The sequence below is a fragment of the Oncorhynchus nerka genome, linkage group LG14, assembly GCF_034236695.1.
Source record: "Oncorhynchus nerka isolate Pitt River linkage group LG14, Oner_Uvic_2.0, whole genome shotgun sequence".
NCBI lineage: Eukaryota > Metazoa > Chordata > Actinopteri > Salmoniformes > Salmonidae > Oncorhynchus > Oncorhynchus nerka.
This window is the reverse complement of record NC_088409.1, coordinates 90,206,758-90,223,706: the sequence shown is the minus strand read 5'-3', so window position 1 is coordinate 90,223,706 and position 16,949 is coordinate 90,206,758. Positions and strand designations below refer to the sequence as shown.

At 45.4% G+C, this 16,949-nt stretch overlaps 1 protein-coding gene across 1 annotated transcript in view; it reads left to right on the top strand.

The window, feature by feature from the left end:
• LOC115116717 (rho guanine nucleotide exchange factor 17-like) overlaps positions 1-16,949 on the top strand; it is a 144,552-nt gene that overhangs the window by 108,682 nt on the left and 18,921 nt on the right. Inside the window, 3 exon segments of the mRNA XM_065000532.1 lie at positions 1,808-1,990; positions 10,782-10,898; positions 16,725-16,817. Coding sequence (XP_064856604.1) covers positions 1,808-1,990; positions 10,782-10,898; positions 16,725-16,817 — 393 coding nt within the window.

Genomic DNA, 16,949 nt, shown 5'->3' with positions numbered 1-16,949 from the left:
CCATAACATATTACCACCATACCATATTATCACCATACCATATTATCACCATACTGAGAGACCTCACCATACCATATTATCACCACACCATATTATCACCATACTGAGAGACCTCACCATACCATATTATCACCATACCATATTATCATTTTACCATATTATCACCATACCATATTATCACCATACCATATTATCACCATACTGAGAGACCTCACCATACCATATTACCACCATACCATATTATCACTCTACCATATTACCACCATACCATATTATCACCATACCATATTATCACCATACTGAGAGACCATACCATATTATCACCATACCATATTATCACCATACTGAGGGACCTCACCATACCATAGCATCACCATATAATCACCATACCTTATTATCACCATACCATAATATCACTATTTGCATTGGTGTCAGAGTGATTAGAGGAACAATAGAGGCCTGAGTACCAGGACATTAGCTCCTGATGGAGGAACAATAGAGGCCTGAGTACCAGGACATTAGCACCTGATGGAGGGACAATAGAGGCCTGAGTTCCAGGACATTAGCTCCTGATGGAGGAACAATAGAGGCCTGAGTACCAGGACATTAGCACCTGATGGAGGAACAATAGAGGCCTGAGTACCAGGACATTAGGACCTGATGGAGGGACAATAGAGGCCTGAGTTCCAGGACATTAGCACCTTATGGAGGAACAACAGAGGCCTGAGTACCAGGACATTAGCACCTGATGGAAGAACAATAGAGGCCTGAGTACCAGGACATTAGCACCTTATGGAGGAACAATAGAGGCCTGAGTACCAGGACATTAGCACCTGATGGAGGAACAATAGAGGCCTGAGTACCAGGACATTCGGACCTGATGGAGGGACAATAGAGGCCTGAGTACCAGGACATTAGCACCTTATGGAGGAACAATAGAGGCCTGAGTATCAGGCCATTAGGACCAGATGGAGGGACAATAGACCCCTGAGTACCAGGCCATTAGTACCAGATGGAGGAACAATAGAGCCCTGAGTACCAGTCCATTAGGACCTGATGGAGGGACAATAGAGCCCTGAGTACCAGTCCATTAGGACCTGATGGAGGGACAATAGAGCCCTGAGTACCAGGCCATTAGTACCTGATGGAGGGACAATAGATGCCTGAGTACCAGGCCATTAGTACCAGATGGAGGGACAATAGAGCCCTGAGTACCAGTCCATTAGGACGTGATGGAGGAACAATAGAGCCCTGAGTACCAGGCCATTAGGACCTGATGGTAGTTAGCAAGTTGGGTACTACCAAAGCATGTCCAGAGTGCATAAGAGGAGATTACCATGACTCAACGATCATGTGGAATTCTACTGTGGTCATGACTCATGACTGCCGGTGTGGCAACACAACAGCCCTAGGTAAAGCATACTAGTTAAAAAATAATATTGCCATTATTATTGAAACGATATATTGTCAAAAATAATATCCTGACATGTTACTACCAATTTTTTCCCAATCGCTAGTAGATACTGTGGGCCGATGGGGACATGGAGGTGTTTCCTTTCATCAAGCCTGTCTTAGAACACACACACACACACACACACACACACACACACACACACACACACACACACACACACACACAGAGTAGTCAACCTCATGACTCTTTTCCTGATGTACAATAAAGGCTATTTTTTTAACTCAAGCTCTCTACCTCCCCCTCTCTATTTCTCTCTACTTCCCCTCTTTATCCCCTCTTTATCTATTTCCGTCTCTCTCTCTCCTCTCCTCTCCTCTCCATCTATATGTGTAGGGCTATATGCGGCCTCTGAAGCAGCCAGACGGTGGCTCCCTAGTTGATCCCTCATTGGTGGATGAGATGTTCTATCAGATTCCAGAGATCCTGGAGCACCATGAGCACTTCCTGGAACAGGTCACCGGCTGCATTAGCCAATGGCACGACAGACAGACCGTGGGTCAGTTGCTTATCCAATCGGTAAGTACCTCCCTCCATCCATTCACTGTGAATAATGGAGAAACCACGGGTGAAAGTAAGTCGGTAGGGTCCGGTACGGCGTCCCGGTGAATTAAATAGTGGGGGTAGAACCTGAGCCGATCCTAGTTGACACAAAATGCCAAGAAAACTGGAAGCTATTACAACACAGCCAAATGAAAAAGGAGAGAATATATTTGAAACCGGCGGGTGGTGTACACTCTAAATCTGAAACCGGCGGGTGGTGTACACTCTAAATCTGAAACCGGCGGGTGGTGTACACTCTAAATCTGAAACCGGCGGGTGGTGTACACTCTAAATCTGAAACCGGTGGGTGGTGTACACTCTAAATCTGAAACCGGTGGGTGGTGTACACTCTAAATCTGAAACCGGCGGGTGGTGTACACTCTAAATCTGAAACCGGTGGGTGGTGTACACTCTAAATCTGAAACCGGCGGGTGGTGTACACTCTAAATCTGAAACCGGCGGGTGGTGTACACTCTAAATCTGAAACCGGTGGGTGGTGTACACTCTAAATCTGAAACCGGCGGGTGGTGTACACTCTAAATCTGAAACCGGTGGGTGGTGTACACTCTAAATCTGAAACCGGTGGGTGGTGTACACTCTAAATCTGAAACCGGCGGGTGGTGTACACTCTAAATCTGAAACCGGTGGGTGGTGTACACTCTAAATCTGAAACCGGCGGGTGGTGTACACTCTAAATCTGAAACCGGCGGGTGGTGTACACTCTAAATCTGAGTTGTGGTTCGACGAGAACACTTCAATTTCGCCAAGACGGAGATGAGTGGTCGAGACGCACGCGGACAAGGTCAGAGACGAGTGGTCGAGACGCACGCGGACAAGGTCAGAGACGAGTGGTCGAGACGCACGCGGACAAGGTCAGAGACGAGTGGTCGAGACGCACGCGGACAAGGTCAGAGACGAGTGGTCGAGACGCACGCGGACAAGGTCAGAGACGAGTGGTCGAGACGCACGCGGACAAGGTCAGAGACGAGTGGTCGAGACGCACGCGGACAAGGTCAGAGACGAGTGGTCGAGACGCACGCGGACAAGGTCAGAGATGAGTGGTCGAGACGCACGCGGACAAGGTCAGAGATGAGTGGTCGAGACGCACGCGGACAAGGTCAGAGATGAGTGGTCGAGACGCACGCGGACAAGGTCAGAGATGAGTGGTCGAGACGCACGCGGACAAGGTCAGAGATGAGTGGTCGAGACGCACGCGGACAAGGTCAGAGATGAGTGGTCGAGACCAAGACCTATTTAAGCAGTAATGTTTTGTTGCAGAGTACATTGGTCAACATTTTCTAACTCCGAGCACTGAAGGCCTCTTGTGACTGTGGTTCTACAGGACTTCTTGATCTGTCTACAGACTGGGGACTCTATGGAGTTTGTTTGTGTGTGTGTGTGTGTGAGACGTAAGCATGTTAATTAAGGAGGTGCTCTATCTCAGAGGTAATGAGTCCTGGTGTCTCGCTGTCTTCTTGCTACAGAACAGACACACCCACCTAATTACCTCAGAGAGAGAGACACAGCACACACACTTCACCCCTAAATAGTAAAGTACAGTGACTTCCCCTGAGTCTCCTCTCCTGGTCCATGTTAACCCCCTGTCTCCTCTCCTGGTCCATGTTAACCCCCTTTCTCCTCTCCTGGTCCATGTTAACCCCCTGTCTCCTCTCCTGGTCCATGTTCCTGGTCCATGTTAACCCCCTGTCTCCTCTCCTGGTCCATGTTACCCCTGTCTCCTCTCCTGGTCCCCCTGTCTCCTCTCCTGGTCCATGTTAACCCCTGTCTCCTCTCCTGGTCCATGTTAACCCCCTGTCTCCTCTCCTGGTCCATGTTAAGTCTCCCCCTGGTCTAACCCCCTGTCTCCTCCTGGTCCATGTTAACCCCCTGTCTCCTCTCCTGGTCCATGTTAACCCCCTGTCTCCTCTCCTGGTCCATGTTAACCCCCTGTCTCCTCTCCTGGTCCATGTTAACCCCCTGTCTCCTCTCCTGGTCCATGTTAACCCCCTGTCTCCTCTCCTGGTCCATGTTAACCCCTGTCTCCTCTCCTGGTCCATGTTAACCCCTGTCTCCTCTCCTGGTCCATGTTAACCCCTGTCTCCTCCCTGGTCCATGTTAACCCCTCTCCTGGTCCATGTTAACCCCCTGTCTCCTCTCCTGGTCCGTGTTAACCCCCTGCTCCTGGTCCATGTTAACCCCCTGTCTCCTCTCCTGGTCCGTGTTAACCCCTGCTCCCCCTGCTCCTCTCCTGGTCCGTGTTAACCCCTGCTCCTGGTCCATGTTAACCCCCTGTTAACCCTCTCCTCTCCTGGTCCGTGTTAACCCCCTGTCTCCTCTCCTGGTCCATGTTAACCCCCTGTCTCCTCCCTGGTCCTGTTCTCTGTCTCTCCTGGTCCATGTTAACCCCTGTCTCCTCTCCTGGTCCGTGTTAACCCCCTGTCTCCTCCTGGTCCATGTTAACCCCTGTCTCCTCCTGGTCCGTGTTAACCCCTGTCTCCTCTCCTGGTCCATGTTAACCCCCTGTCTCCTCCTGGTCCATGTTAACCCCCTGTCTCCTCCTGGTCCATGTTAACCCCCTGTCTCCTCTCCTGGTCCATGTTAACCCCTGTCTCCTCTCCTGGTCCATGTTAACCCCTGTCTCCTCTCCTGGTCCGTGTTAACCCCCTGCTCCTGGTCCATGTTAACCCCCTGTCTCCTCTCCTGGTCCGTGTTAACCCCCTGCTCCTGGTCCATGTTAACCCCCTGTCTCCTCTCCTGGTCCATGTTAACCCCCTGTCTCCTCTCCTGGTCCATGTTAACCCCCTGCTCCTGGTCCATGTTAACCCCTCTCCTGGTCCATGTTAACCCCCTGTCTCCTCTCCTGGTCCATGTTAACCCCCTGCTCCTGGTCCATGTTAACCCCCTGTCTCCTCTCCTGGTCCATGTTAACCCCCTGTCTCCTCTCCTGGTCCATGTTAACCCCCTGTCTCCTCTCCTGGTCCATGTTAACCCCCTGTCTCCTCTCCTGGTCCATGTTAACCCCCTGTCTCCTCTCCTGGTCCATGTTAACACCCTGTCTCCTCTCCTGGTCCATGTTAACCCCCTGTCTCCTCTCCTGGTCCATGTTAACCCCCTGTCTCCTCTCCTGGTCCATGTTAACCCCCTGTCTCCTCTCCTGGTCCATGTTAACCCCCTGTCTCCTCTCCTGGATGTAAAAAAATGTGTGATTAAGATCTCCTTGGCAAAAATGACAGAATTAATGACAGATTTCTTGAGTTATCTTAGACTATTTTGAGGAGAGTGTATACTGGCTACGGCGTCTCAAAGTTGACAAACAGTACTCGTTCTTTTAAGGGAGTATGCGAGCACACTCACTTGGTAACTCGCCTAGGCGCCAGCCGAACTGAGGAATGCTGAAGCCTTTATCCTAACCAGTGTAGCATCACTAGCCTATACAGTCAGATTGTGTAGCATTGTTCACCCATGCAAGTAAAATGCAGTCAGACTGTGTAGCTTTGTTAGCCCATGCTAGTGAAATGCAGTCAGATTGTGTAGCATTGTTAACCCATGCAAGTAAAATGCAGTCAGACTGTGTAGCTTTGTTAGCCCATGCTAGTGAAATGCAGTCAGAATGTGTAGCATTGTTCACCCATGCAAGTAAAATGCAGTCAGACTGTGTCGCTTTGTTAGCCCATGCTAGTGAAATGCAGTCAGATTGTGTAGCATTGTTCACCCATGCAAGTAAAATGCAGCCAGACTGTGTAGCTTTGTTAGCCCATGCTAGTGAAATGCAGTCAGAATGTGTAGCATTGTTAGCCCATGCTAGTGAAATGCAGTCAGAATGTGTAGAATTGGTAGCCCATGCTAGTGGAATGTAGCGAGTAGTAATACCTTGACCTCTCTGAACTGTCACCCCCCATTCACCTCTCTCTCACCCTCTTCACCCCTCATCCTCTTCACCCCTCTCATCCTCTTCACCCCTCTCTCACCCACTCACTTCTCTCACCCCCCTCACCCTTCTCTCTCTCACCCCCTCACCATTCCTTTTCACCCCCCTCTCTCTCTCTCTCTCTCTCACCCCTCAGCCCTTCTCTCCCTCTACAGTTCAGCCTCTTGTGGTGATACCCTGTCAAAACACATCTGTCTCAGTAGCCCTGAACTGGCCTTGACCCCGTTTACTAGCACATTCTGAACCTATGTGGCGACTATGCAGTCTTGCTCTCTCCTTTGACAGACAGCCAACAGTAACATCATGTACAGTTGGTAGACCCAGGATAGTGGGATCCATTCCTGGGACCATAACATTTATGCACGTATGACTGTAAGTGGAGGGTGTGTCAGAGAGTTGGCCTGCCAGTTAGGGCCAGCCTTGTGTTTGTAGAACCAGGGAGGTTGTGTCAGAGAGTTGGCCTGCCAGTTAGGGCCAGCCTTGTGTTTGTAGAACCAGGGAGGTTGTGTCAGAGTGTTGGCCTGCCAGTTAGGGCCAGCCTTGTGTTTGTAGAACCAGGGAGGTTGTGTCAGAGAGTTGGCCTGCCAGTTAGGGCCAGCCTTGTGTTTGTAGAACCAGGGAGGTTGTGTCAGAGAGTTGGCCTGCCAGTTAGGGCCAGCCTTGTGTTTGTAGAACCAGGGAGGTTGTGTCAGAGAGTTGGCCTGCCAGTTAGGGCCAGCCTTGTGTTTGTAGAACCAGGGAGGTTGTGTCAGAGAGTTGGCCTGCCAGTTAGGGCCAGCCTTGTGTTTGTAGAACCAGGGAGGTTGTGTCAGAGAGTTGTCCTGCCAGTTAGGGCCAGCCTTGTGTTTGTAGAACCAGGGAGGTTGTGTCAGAGAGTTGGCCTGCCAGTTAGGGCCAGCCTTGTGTTTGTAGAACCAGGAGGTTGTGTCAGAGAGTTGGCCTGCCAGTTAGGGCCAGCCTTGTGTTTGTAGAACCAGGGAGGTTGTGTCAGAGAGTTGGCCTGCCAGTTAGGGCCAGCCTTGTGTTTGTAGAACCAGGGAGGTTGTGTCAGAGAGTTGGCCTGCCAGTTAGGGCCAGCCTTGTGTTTGTAGAACCAGGGAGGTTGTGTCAGAGAGTTGGCCTGCCAGTTAGGGCCAGCCTTGTGTTTGTAGAACCAGGGAGGTTGTGTCAGAGAGTTGGCCTGCCAGTTAGGGCCAGCCTTGTGTTTGTAGAACCAGGGAGGTTGTGTCAGAGAGTTGGCCTGCCAGTTAGGGCCAGCCTTGTGTTTGTAGAACCAGGGAGGTTGTGTCAGAGAGTTGGCCTGCCAGTTAGGGCCAGCCTTGTGTTTGTAGAACCAGGGAGGTTGTGTCAGAGAGTTGGCCTGCCAGTTAGGGCCAGCCTTGTGTTTGTAGAACCAGGAGGTTGTGTCAGAGAGTTGGCCTGCCAGTTAGGGCCAGCCTTGTGTTTGTAGAACCAGGGAGGTTGTGTCAGAGAGTTGGCCTGCCAGTTAGGGCCAGCCTTGTGTTTGTAGAACCAGGGAGGTTGTGTCAGAGAGTTGGCCTGCCAGTTAGGGCCAGCCTTGTGTTTCCAGACGTTCTGTTTACGTGTCCACCTGTCCAGACGCCACAGTGGGTTTATTTAGGTTATGAATATAGTGTGTTTGTGGACGGGAGCTTTGGGATGTAATGTTTGAAAGTCTGAGCAATTCATTCCAGATTGATGAAGGAGAGCGAGAGAGATTTGTGCTTTTTATAGCATTTGCCACTTAAAGATCCAATGTAGCTGTTTTAATCTAAATATCAAATCATTTCTGGGTAACAATAAAGTACCATACTGTGATTTGTTTTAAATTAAAATGGCGCATTTTTCAAAAACTAAAATAGCTTCCTGGTGATGTCACCGGGCAGGCCACAACTCCATCCCACTATAACAGGCTGAAATGTCACGCAGGCCACAACTCCATCGCTCTGGATAAGAGCGTCTGCTAAATGACTTAAATGTAAATGTAACTCCATCCCACTATAACAGGCTGAAATGTCAGGTAGGCCACAACTCCATCCCACTATAACAGGCTGAAATGTCAGGCAGGCCACAACTCCATCCCACTATAACAGGCTGAAATGTCAGGCAGGCCACAACTCCATCCCACTATAACAGGCTGAAATGTCAGGCAGGCCACAACTCCATCCCACTATAACAGGCTGAAATGTCAGGTAGGCCACAACTCCATCCCACTATAACAGGCTGAAATGTCAGGCAGGCCACAACTCCATCCCACTATAACAGGCTGAAATGTCAGGCAGGCCACAACTCCATCCCACTATAACAGGCTGAAATGTCAGGCAGGCCACAACTCCATCCCACTATAACAGGCTGAAATGTCAGGCAGGCCACAACTCCATCCCACTATAACAGGCTGAAATGTCAGGCAGGCCACAACTCCATCCCACTATAACAGGCTGAAATGTCAGGCAGGCCACAACTCCATCCCACTATAACAGGCTGAAATGTCAGGCAGGCCACAACTCCATCCCACTATAACAGGCTGAAATGTCAGGCAGGCCACAACTCCATCCCACTATAACAGGCTGAAATGTCAGGCAGGCCACAACTCCATCCCACTATAACAGGCTGAAATGTCAGGCAGTCTTTTCAAACAGCTCTTACACTAAAAGGGCATTTTCACAATTTCACAGTATTATTCCAACCTCGTGGTGTGGAAATACTGTATATATAAAACACAGGAAAATCACGTTTTTAACTGCGCTGGGCCTTTTAAAAAGGAGGGGAAAAAAATAATGACTTTCACATTATTCCCACATTAGAAGGAAAAGAGTGACAAGAGGAGTGGCAGAGTGGCTGCTTGTGTAACTGGAGGGATGGAGAGAGGGGGAGACAGGTGACTGCGTAGGTGTACAGCACAGGGGACTGCTGAGGGGAGGACAGGCTCGTAATAACGTCTGAAAGGCAGTGAATGGAATGGTATCAAACACATGGAAACCATCTATTCTGATACCATTCCATTCATTCCATTTCAGACGTTACTATGAGCCTGTCCTCCCCAATTAAGGTGCCACTGGCCTCCTGACGGTGTACAGCACCTGATTTATCACACTTTGAATGATAGAGCAGCCTTTCTCCATCCTGCTATCACTCCTTACAGATGGAGAGAGGGATGATGGGAGAGTGGGATAATGGAGAGGGTAGCTCTTTTCACGCGTGGTCATAATGCCTATTTCTGTGTTACCATTAAACCATCTCTCTCTCTCTGTCTGTCTGTGTCTGTCTGTCTCTCTCTGTGTCTGTGTCTCTCTGTCTCTCTTTATTCTCTCTCTGTGTCTCTCTGTCTCTGTCTGTCTGTCTGTCTCTCTCTGTCTCTCTCTGTCTGTCTGTCTCTCTCTCTCTGTCTCTGTGTCTGTCTCTCTCTGTGTCTCTCTGTCTCTCTCTCTCTCTCTCTCTCTCTCTCTCTTTATTCTGTCTGTGTCTCTCTCTCTCTCTTTCTGTCTCTTTTCATTTCCTGTCCCCCCTCTCATTTCTGTCTCTCCTCCTCACTCATCTCCATTGTGTAGAAGAAAGGCAGGTCAGAGTGAGTCACAGTGTGTGTCAGTGTGGGGAGCATGCCATAATGCGTGTTGTGCAACACGTCCTGTGGATGTGTGCGTTTGTCTCTCTCCCCACGGAGGATGCCCATTTTCCCCACGGAGGATGCCCATTTTCCCCACGGAGGAATGCCCATTTTCCCCACGGAGGAATGCCCCTTTTCCCCACGGAGGAATGCCCCTTTTCCCCACGGAGGAATGCCATTTTTCCCTAATTGAGGAATGCCCTTTTTCCCCAATTGAGGAATGCCCCTTTCCCCCAATCGAGGCATGCCCCTTTCCCCCAATTGAGGCATGCCCCTTTCCCCCAATCGAGGCATGCCCCTTTCCCCCAATCGAGGCATGCCCCTTTCCCCCAATCGAGGAATGCCCCTTTCCCCCAATCGAGGAATGCCCCTTTCCCCCAATCGAGGCATGCCCCTTTCCCCCAATCGAGGCATGCCCCTTTCCCCCAATCGAGGCATGCCCCTTTCCCCCAATCGAGGCATGCCCCTTTCCCCCAATCGAGGCATGCCCCTTTCCCCCAATCGAGGCATGCCCTTTTTTACATTGGTTTTTAAGCCTGGAGGGAGGCTTCCTATGTATCACCATATTGGCCAATCCCAGCCAGAGCCAGGCTCACCAACCACTTGTTGCCGGGCAAGATTCACCCTCCTTCAGTGTCAGTTTATAGCCTGTCGCATCCTTCGAACAGGTCCGCGCATATATTATGACAAAATGTTTTTGTTTGTTTTGGTGTTTGGTAGTTTTTTTTCTTCCACGCCCCTTTTTCAGTGATTAGTCAACAGTACTACTACTAGTCAGAGTGGAAACTATGGACGGAAGTGTTTGTTGTCATTCAACAAGAGACGACTAGTTTTCTTGCTTTTTTTTCCGCTTGAGAAATACTGCACCAAACGTCTTAGTCACACAATTTTATATCTAACTAAGACCTACTCTGCAAAAACGACAAAATTAATGACAGATTTCTTGATTCATCTCAGATTAATTCTGACTATTTCAGGTGATGTATACTGGATATGTTGTTGCTACGGTGTCTCTAAAGGGACAAACAGTAATATTGCCACTTTTTTTTTCTTGTTTTTCAAGCAAAAGTCTTTTAAGGGAGTATACGAGGCACAGGCAGTTCCTCACTCTACGTAGCTGGATTATGCTAGTAGCAAATCAAACCTAGTATGAGGGGGGCCTTTTACACTGTGTTTATATTCCCGTTTGCCTGTTAACTTTCTCTCTCCTCTCTATCTTTCTCTCTTCCTCACAGTTCTCCAAAGAGATTCTTGCTAATATTTATTCAGCATACATCGATAACTTTCTGAACGCCAAAGACGCCGTGAGGATCGCAAAGGAGGCCAAGCCGGCATTCCTCAAGTTCCTGGAGGTGAGTGTGTACACTACCGTTCAAAAGTTTAGGGTCACTTAGAAATGCCCTTGTTTTCCATGGAAAAAATACATGAAACGAGTTGCAAAATGAGTAGGAAACGTAGTCAAGACGTTGACAAGGTTATAAATAATGATTTTTATTTAAATAATAATTGTGTCCTTCAAACTGCTCAAAGCAGCCTCATAAATACAACAATACAACACACCCCTACTCTACAGTACTATACTAGCTAGAACGAGCTGTGGCTCAAAGCAGCCTCATAAACGTTTCCAGTCAGACATTCACGCTTTGCATACAGTGTTGAAATATCTAGCCAACAGTTTGAATTGAATAATATTGCCTATGAACTTCAGAGCTCGTAACAATTTTGACGCTTTAGTTAAAGGCAAGTACAAACGCATTCTAGTACGAGTCATCTGTCCTCTAGTCTACATATTCATTCTAGTACTAGTCACCTGTCCTCTAGTCTACATATTCATTCTAGTACTAGTCATCTGTCCTTCTCTAGTCTACATATTCATTCTAGTACTAGTCACCTGTCCTCTAGTCTACATATTCATTCTAGTACTAGTCACCTGTCCTCTAGTCTACATATTAATTCTAGTACTAGTCACCTGTCCTCTAGTCTACATATTCATTCTAGTACTAGTCACCTGTCCTTCTCTACATATTCATTCTAGTACTAGTCACCTGTCCTCTAGTCTACATATTAATTCTAGTACTAGTCACCTGTCCTTCTCTAGTCTACATATTCATTCTAGTACTAGTCATCTGTTCTTCTCTAGTCTACATATTAATTCTAGTACTAGTCACCTGTCCTTCTCTAGTCTACATATTCATTCTAGTACTAGTCATCTGTTCTTCTCTAGTCTACATGTTCATTCTAGTACGAGTCATCTGTCCTTCTCTAGTCTACATATTAATTATAGTACTAGTTACCTGTCTTTCTCTAGTCTACATATTCATTCTAGTACTAGTTACCTGTTCTTCTCTAGTCTACATATTCATTCTAGTACTAGTCACATGTCCTTCTCTAGTCTACATATTCATTCTAGTACTAGTCACCTGTCCTTCTCTAGTCTACATATTCATTCTAGTACTAGTTACCTGTCCTTCTCTAGTCTACATATTCATTATAGTACTAGTCATCTGTCCTTCTCTAGTCTACATATTCATTATAGTACTAGTCATCTGTCCTTCTCTAGTCTACATATTCATTCTAGTACTAGTTACATGTCCTTCTCTAGTCTACATATTCATTATGGTACTAGTCATCTGTCCTTCTCTAGTCTACATATTCATTATACTACTAGTCATCTGTCCTTCTCTAGTCTACATATTCATTCTAGTACTAGTCACCTGTCCTTCTCTAGTCTACATATTCATTCTAGTACTAGTTACATGTCCTTCTCTAGTCTACATATTCATTATAGTACTAGTCATCTGTCCTTCTCTAGTCTACATATTCATTCTAGTACTAGTCACCTGTCCTTCTCTAGTCTACATATTCATTATAGTACTAGTCACCTGTCCTTCTCTAGTCTGTTCATTCTAGTACTTCATTCTAGTACTAGTCAGTCATCTGTCCTTCTCTAGTCTACATATTCATTCTTATAGTAGTCTACAGTTCATTCATCTAGTTCTTCCTTCTCTAGTCTCTAGTCTACATATTCATTCTAGTACTAGTCATCTGTCCTTCTCTAGTCTACATGTTCATTCTAGTACTAGTCATCTGTCCTTCTCTAGTCTACATATTCATTCTAGTACTAGTCATCTGTCCTTCTCTAGTCTACATATTCATTCTAGTACTAGTCATCTGTCCTTCTCTAGTCTACATATTCATTCTAGTACTAGTCATCTGTCCTTCTCTAGTCTACATATTCATTCTAGTACTAGTCATCTGTCCTTCTCTAGTCTACATATTCATTATAGTACTAGTCATCTGTCCTTCTCTAGTCTACATATTCATTCTAGTACTAGTCATCTGTCCTTCTCTAGTCTACATATTCATTATAGTACTAGTCATCTGTCCTTCTCTAGTCTACATGTTCATTCTACGAGTCATGTGTTCATTCTAGTCATTCTAGTACTAGTCATTCTAGTACTAGTCATCTGTCCTTCTCTAGTCTACATATTCATTATAGTACTAGTCATCTGTTCTTCTCTAGTCTACATATTCATTCTAGTACTAGTCATCTGTCCTTCTCTAGTCTACATGTTCATTATAGTACTAGTCACCTGTCCTTCTCTAGTCTACATATTCATTCTAGTACGAGTCATCTGTCATCTGTCCTTCATTCTAGTCTAGTCATCTGTCCTTCTCTAGTCTACATATTCATTCTAGTACGAGTCATCTGTCCTTCTCTAGTCTACATGTTCATTCTAGTACTAGTCATCTGTTCTTCTCTAGTCTACATATTCATTATAGTACTAGTCATCTGTCCTTCTCTAGTCTACATATTCATTCTAGTACGAGTCATCTGTCCTTCTCTAGTCTACATATTCATTATAGTACTAGTCATCTGTTCTTCTCTAGTCTACATATTCATTATAGTACTAGTCATCTGTCCTTCTCTAGTCTACATATTCATTCTAGTACGAGTCATCTGTCCTTCTCTAGTCTACATGTTCATTTCTAGTCATCTGTCCTTCTCTAGTCTACATAGTCATCTGTCATCTTCTCTAGTCTACATATTCATTCTAGTACTAGTCATCTGTCCTTCTCTAGTCTACATATTCATATTCATTCTAGTACTAGTCAGTCATCTGTCCTTCTCTAGTCTACATGTTCATTCTAGTACTAGTCATCTGTTCTTCTCTAGTCTACATATTCATTATAGTACTAGTCATCTGTCCTTCTCTAGTCTACATATTCATTCTAGTACTAGTCATCTGTCCTTCTCTAGTCTACATGTTCATTCTAGTACTAGTCATCTGTTCTTCTCTAGTCTACATATTCATTCTAGTACGAGTCATCTGTCCTTCTCTAGTCTACATGTTCATTCTAGTACTAGTCATCTGTTCTTCTCTAGTCTACATATTCATTATAGTACTAGTCATCTGTCCTTCTCTAGTCTACATATTCATTCTAGTACTAGTCATCTGTCCTTCTCTAGTCTACATGTTCATTCTAGTACTAGTCATCTGTCCTTCTCTAGTCTACATATTCATTATAGTACTAGTCATCTGTTCTTCATTCTAGTACTAGTCATCTGTCCTTCTCTAGTCTACATATTCATTCTAGTACTAGTCATCTGTCCTTCTCTAGTCTACATATTCATTCTAGTACTAGTCATCTGTCCTTCTCTAGTCTACATATTCATTCTAGTACGAGTCATCTGTCCTTCTCTAGTCTACATATTCATTATAGTCACTAGTCATTCATTCTAGTACTAGTCATCTTCTTCTCTAGTCTACATATTCATTCTAGTACTAGTCATCTGTTCTTCTCTAGTCTACATATTCATTCTAGTACTAGTCATCTGTCCTTCTCTAGTCTACATATTCATTCTAGTACTAGTCATCTGTCCTTCTCTAGTCTACATATTCATTCTAGTACTAGTCATCTGTCCTTCTCTAGTCTACATATTCATTATAGTACTAGTCATCTGTCCTTCTCTAGTCTACATATTCATTATAGTACTAGTCATCTGTCCTTCTCTAGTCTACATATTCATTCTAGTCATCTGTCCTTCTCTAGTCTACATATTCATCTGTTCTTCTCTAGTCTACATATTCATTCTAGTACGAGTCATCTGTCCTTCTCTAGTCTACATATTCATTCTAGTACGAGTCATCTGTCCTTCTCTAGTCTACATATTCATTCTAGTACGAGTCATCTGTCCTTCTCTAGTCTACATATTCATTATAGTACTAGTCATCTGTCCTTCTCTAGTCTACATATTCATTCTAGTCTACATATTCATTCTAGTACTAGTCATCTGTCCTTCTCTAGTCTACATGTTCATTATAGTACTAGTCATCTGTTCTTCTCTAGTCTACATATTCATTCTAGTACTAGTCATCTGTTCTTCTCTAGTCTACATATTCATTCTAGTACTAGTCATCTGTCCTTCTCTAGTCTACATATTCATTCTAGTACTAGTCATCTGTCCTTCTCTAGTCTACATATTCATTATAGTACTAGTCATCTGTCCTTCTCTAGTCTACATATTCATTCTAGTACTAGTCATCTGTCTTCTCTAGTTACATATTCATTCTAGTCTAGTCATCTATTCTTTCTAGTCTACATATTCACCTGTCATCTGTTCTTCTCTAGTCTACATATTCATTCTAGTACTAGTCATCTGTCCTTCTCTAGTCTACATATTCATTCTAGTACTAGTCATCTGTCCTTCTCTAGTCTACATATTCATTCTAGTACTAGTCATCTGTCCTTCTCTAGTCTACATATTCATTATAGTACTAGTCATCTGTTCTTCTCTAGTCTACATATTCATTATAGTACTAGTCATCTGTCCTTCTCTAGTCTACATATTCATTCTAGTACTAGTCATCTGTTCTTCTCTAGTCTACATATTCATTCTAGTACTAGTCATCTGTCCTTCTCTAGTCTACATATTCATTCTAGTACTAGTCATCTGTCCTTCTCTAGTCTACATATTCATTATAGTACTAGTCATCTGTCCTTCTCTAGTCTACATATTCATCTGTCCTTTCTAGTACTAGTCATCTGTCCTTCTCTAGTCTACATATTCATTCTAGTACTAGTCATCTGTCTTCTCTAGTCTAGTCTACATATTCATTCTAGTCTACTAGTCATCTGTCATCTTCTCTAGTCTACATATTCATTCTAGTACTAGTCATCTGTCCTTCTCTAGTCTACATATTCATTATAGTACTAGTCATCTGTCCTTCTCTAGTCTACATATTCATTATAGTACTAGTCACCTGTCCTTCTCTAGTCTACATATTCATTCTAGTACGAGTCATCTGTCCTTCTCTAGTCTACATGTTCATTATAGTACTAGTCATCTGTCCTTCTCTAGTCTACATAAACAAGAGCATTACAGATTTTGTGTCGATATAAAATCAAACCTGTTTGAAAATATCTGGTCAGGATGTCTGGGACTTCTCAAAGACGGGATCGATAGCCCCTCGGATTACGTCTCTGACCCGAGTGGGCCACGACATAGATTTGATCTCCCATCTTCTAAACGTGTCTAGGACAGCTTAATTGGGTCCACAGTCGTGTAGTGTACACCTGGCTTGAGGTAGAGAAGTCTGGCCCAGTTCTTTTGGATGACACACACACAGGTGTGATAGGCAGGTTCCGCTGAAGGGAATCATTTACATTTGAGTAATTTAGCAGGGGTGGGAGGGCCAAGAGACCAGAGGGGCCCGAACGCAGTGCTCAGGTTGGGGTGTAGTGTTTGAGCATAGCCTGAAGGTAGGGAGGGGCAGTTCCTCACTAGTCAGATGGCTACTGATTGGCAGAGCTGAGACATTGAGCTCAAAACATGTGGATGTGTGTTCCTGCATGTCTGTCTGTGTATAGTTCAGTGTGTGTGTGTGTGTGTGTGTCCCTATTTCTCCATCTGTTGTTTTTATCCCCTCTATAGTTGACCTTTGACCAGACTAGATTACTTTAAAAAAGTCACAGGTCTTCTTCAGTGAGACGGTCACAGGAGGGTGACTGATCAGAATGTGGAACCATACCGCCATCTAGTGTCTGTGGAGAAACCAGACCGATTATTCACATCGTATGGCTCATATGTACTGTATGTCTGACTAGAACTCTGTCCCGTTCTCCCTGTCTCTCTTTTCTGTCTTCCCCCCCCCCCCCCACACACACACACACAGACCAGTATGCGTGAGAACAAGGAGAAGCAGGCCCTGGGTGATCTGATGATCAAGCCTGTCCAGAGGATCCCCCGTTATGAGCTGCTGGTCAAGGTGAGTCCCCTCGACTCTGCCGAACTCAGTCAATCAATCAAATGTATTTATTAAGCCCTTTACATCAGCAGATGTCACAAAGTGCTGTACAGAAACCCAGCCCATGCAGATGTAGAAGTACAGTGGCTAGGA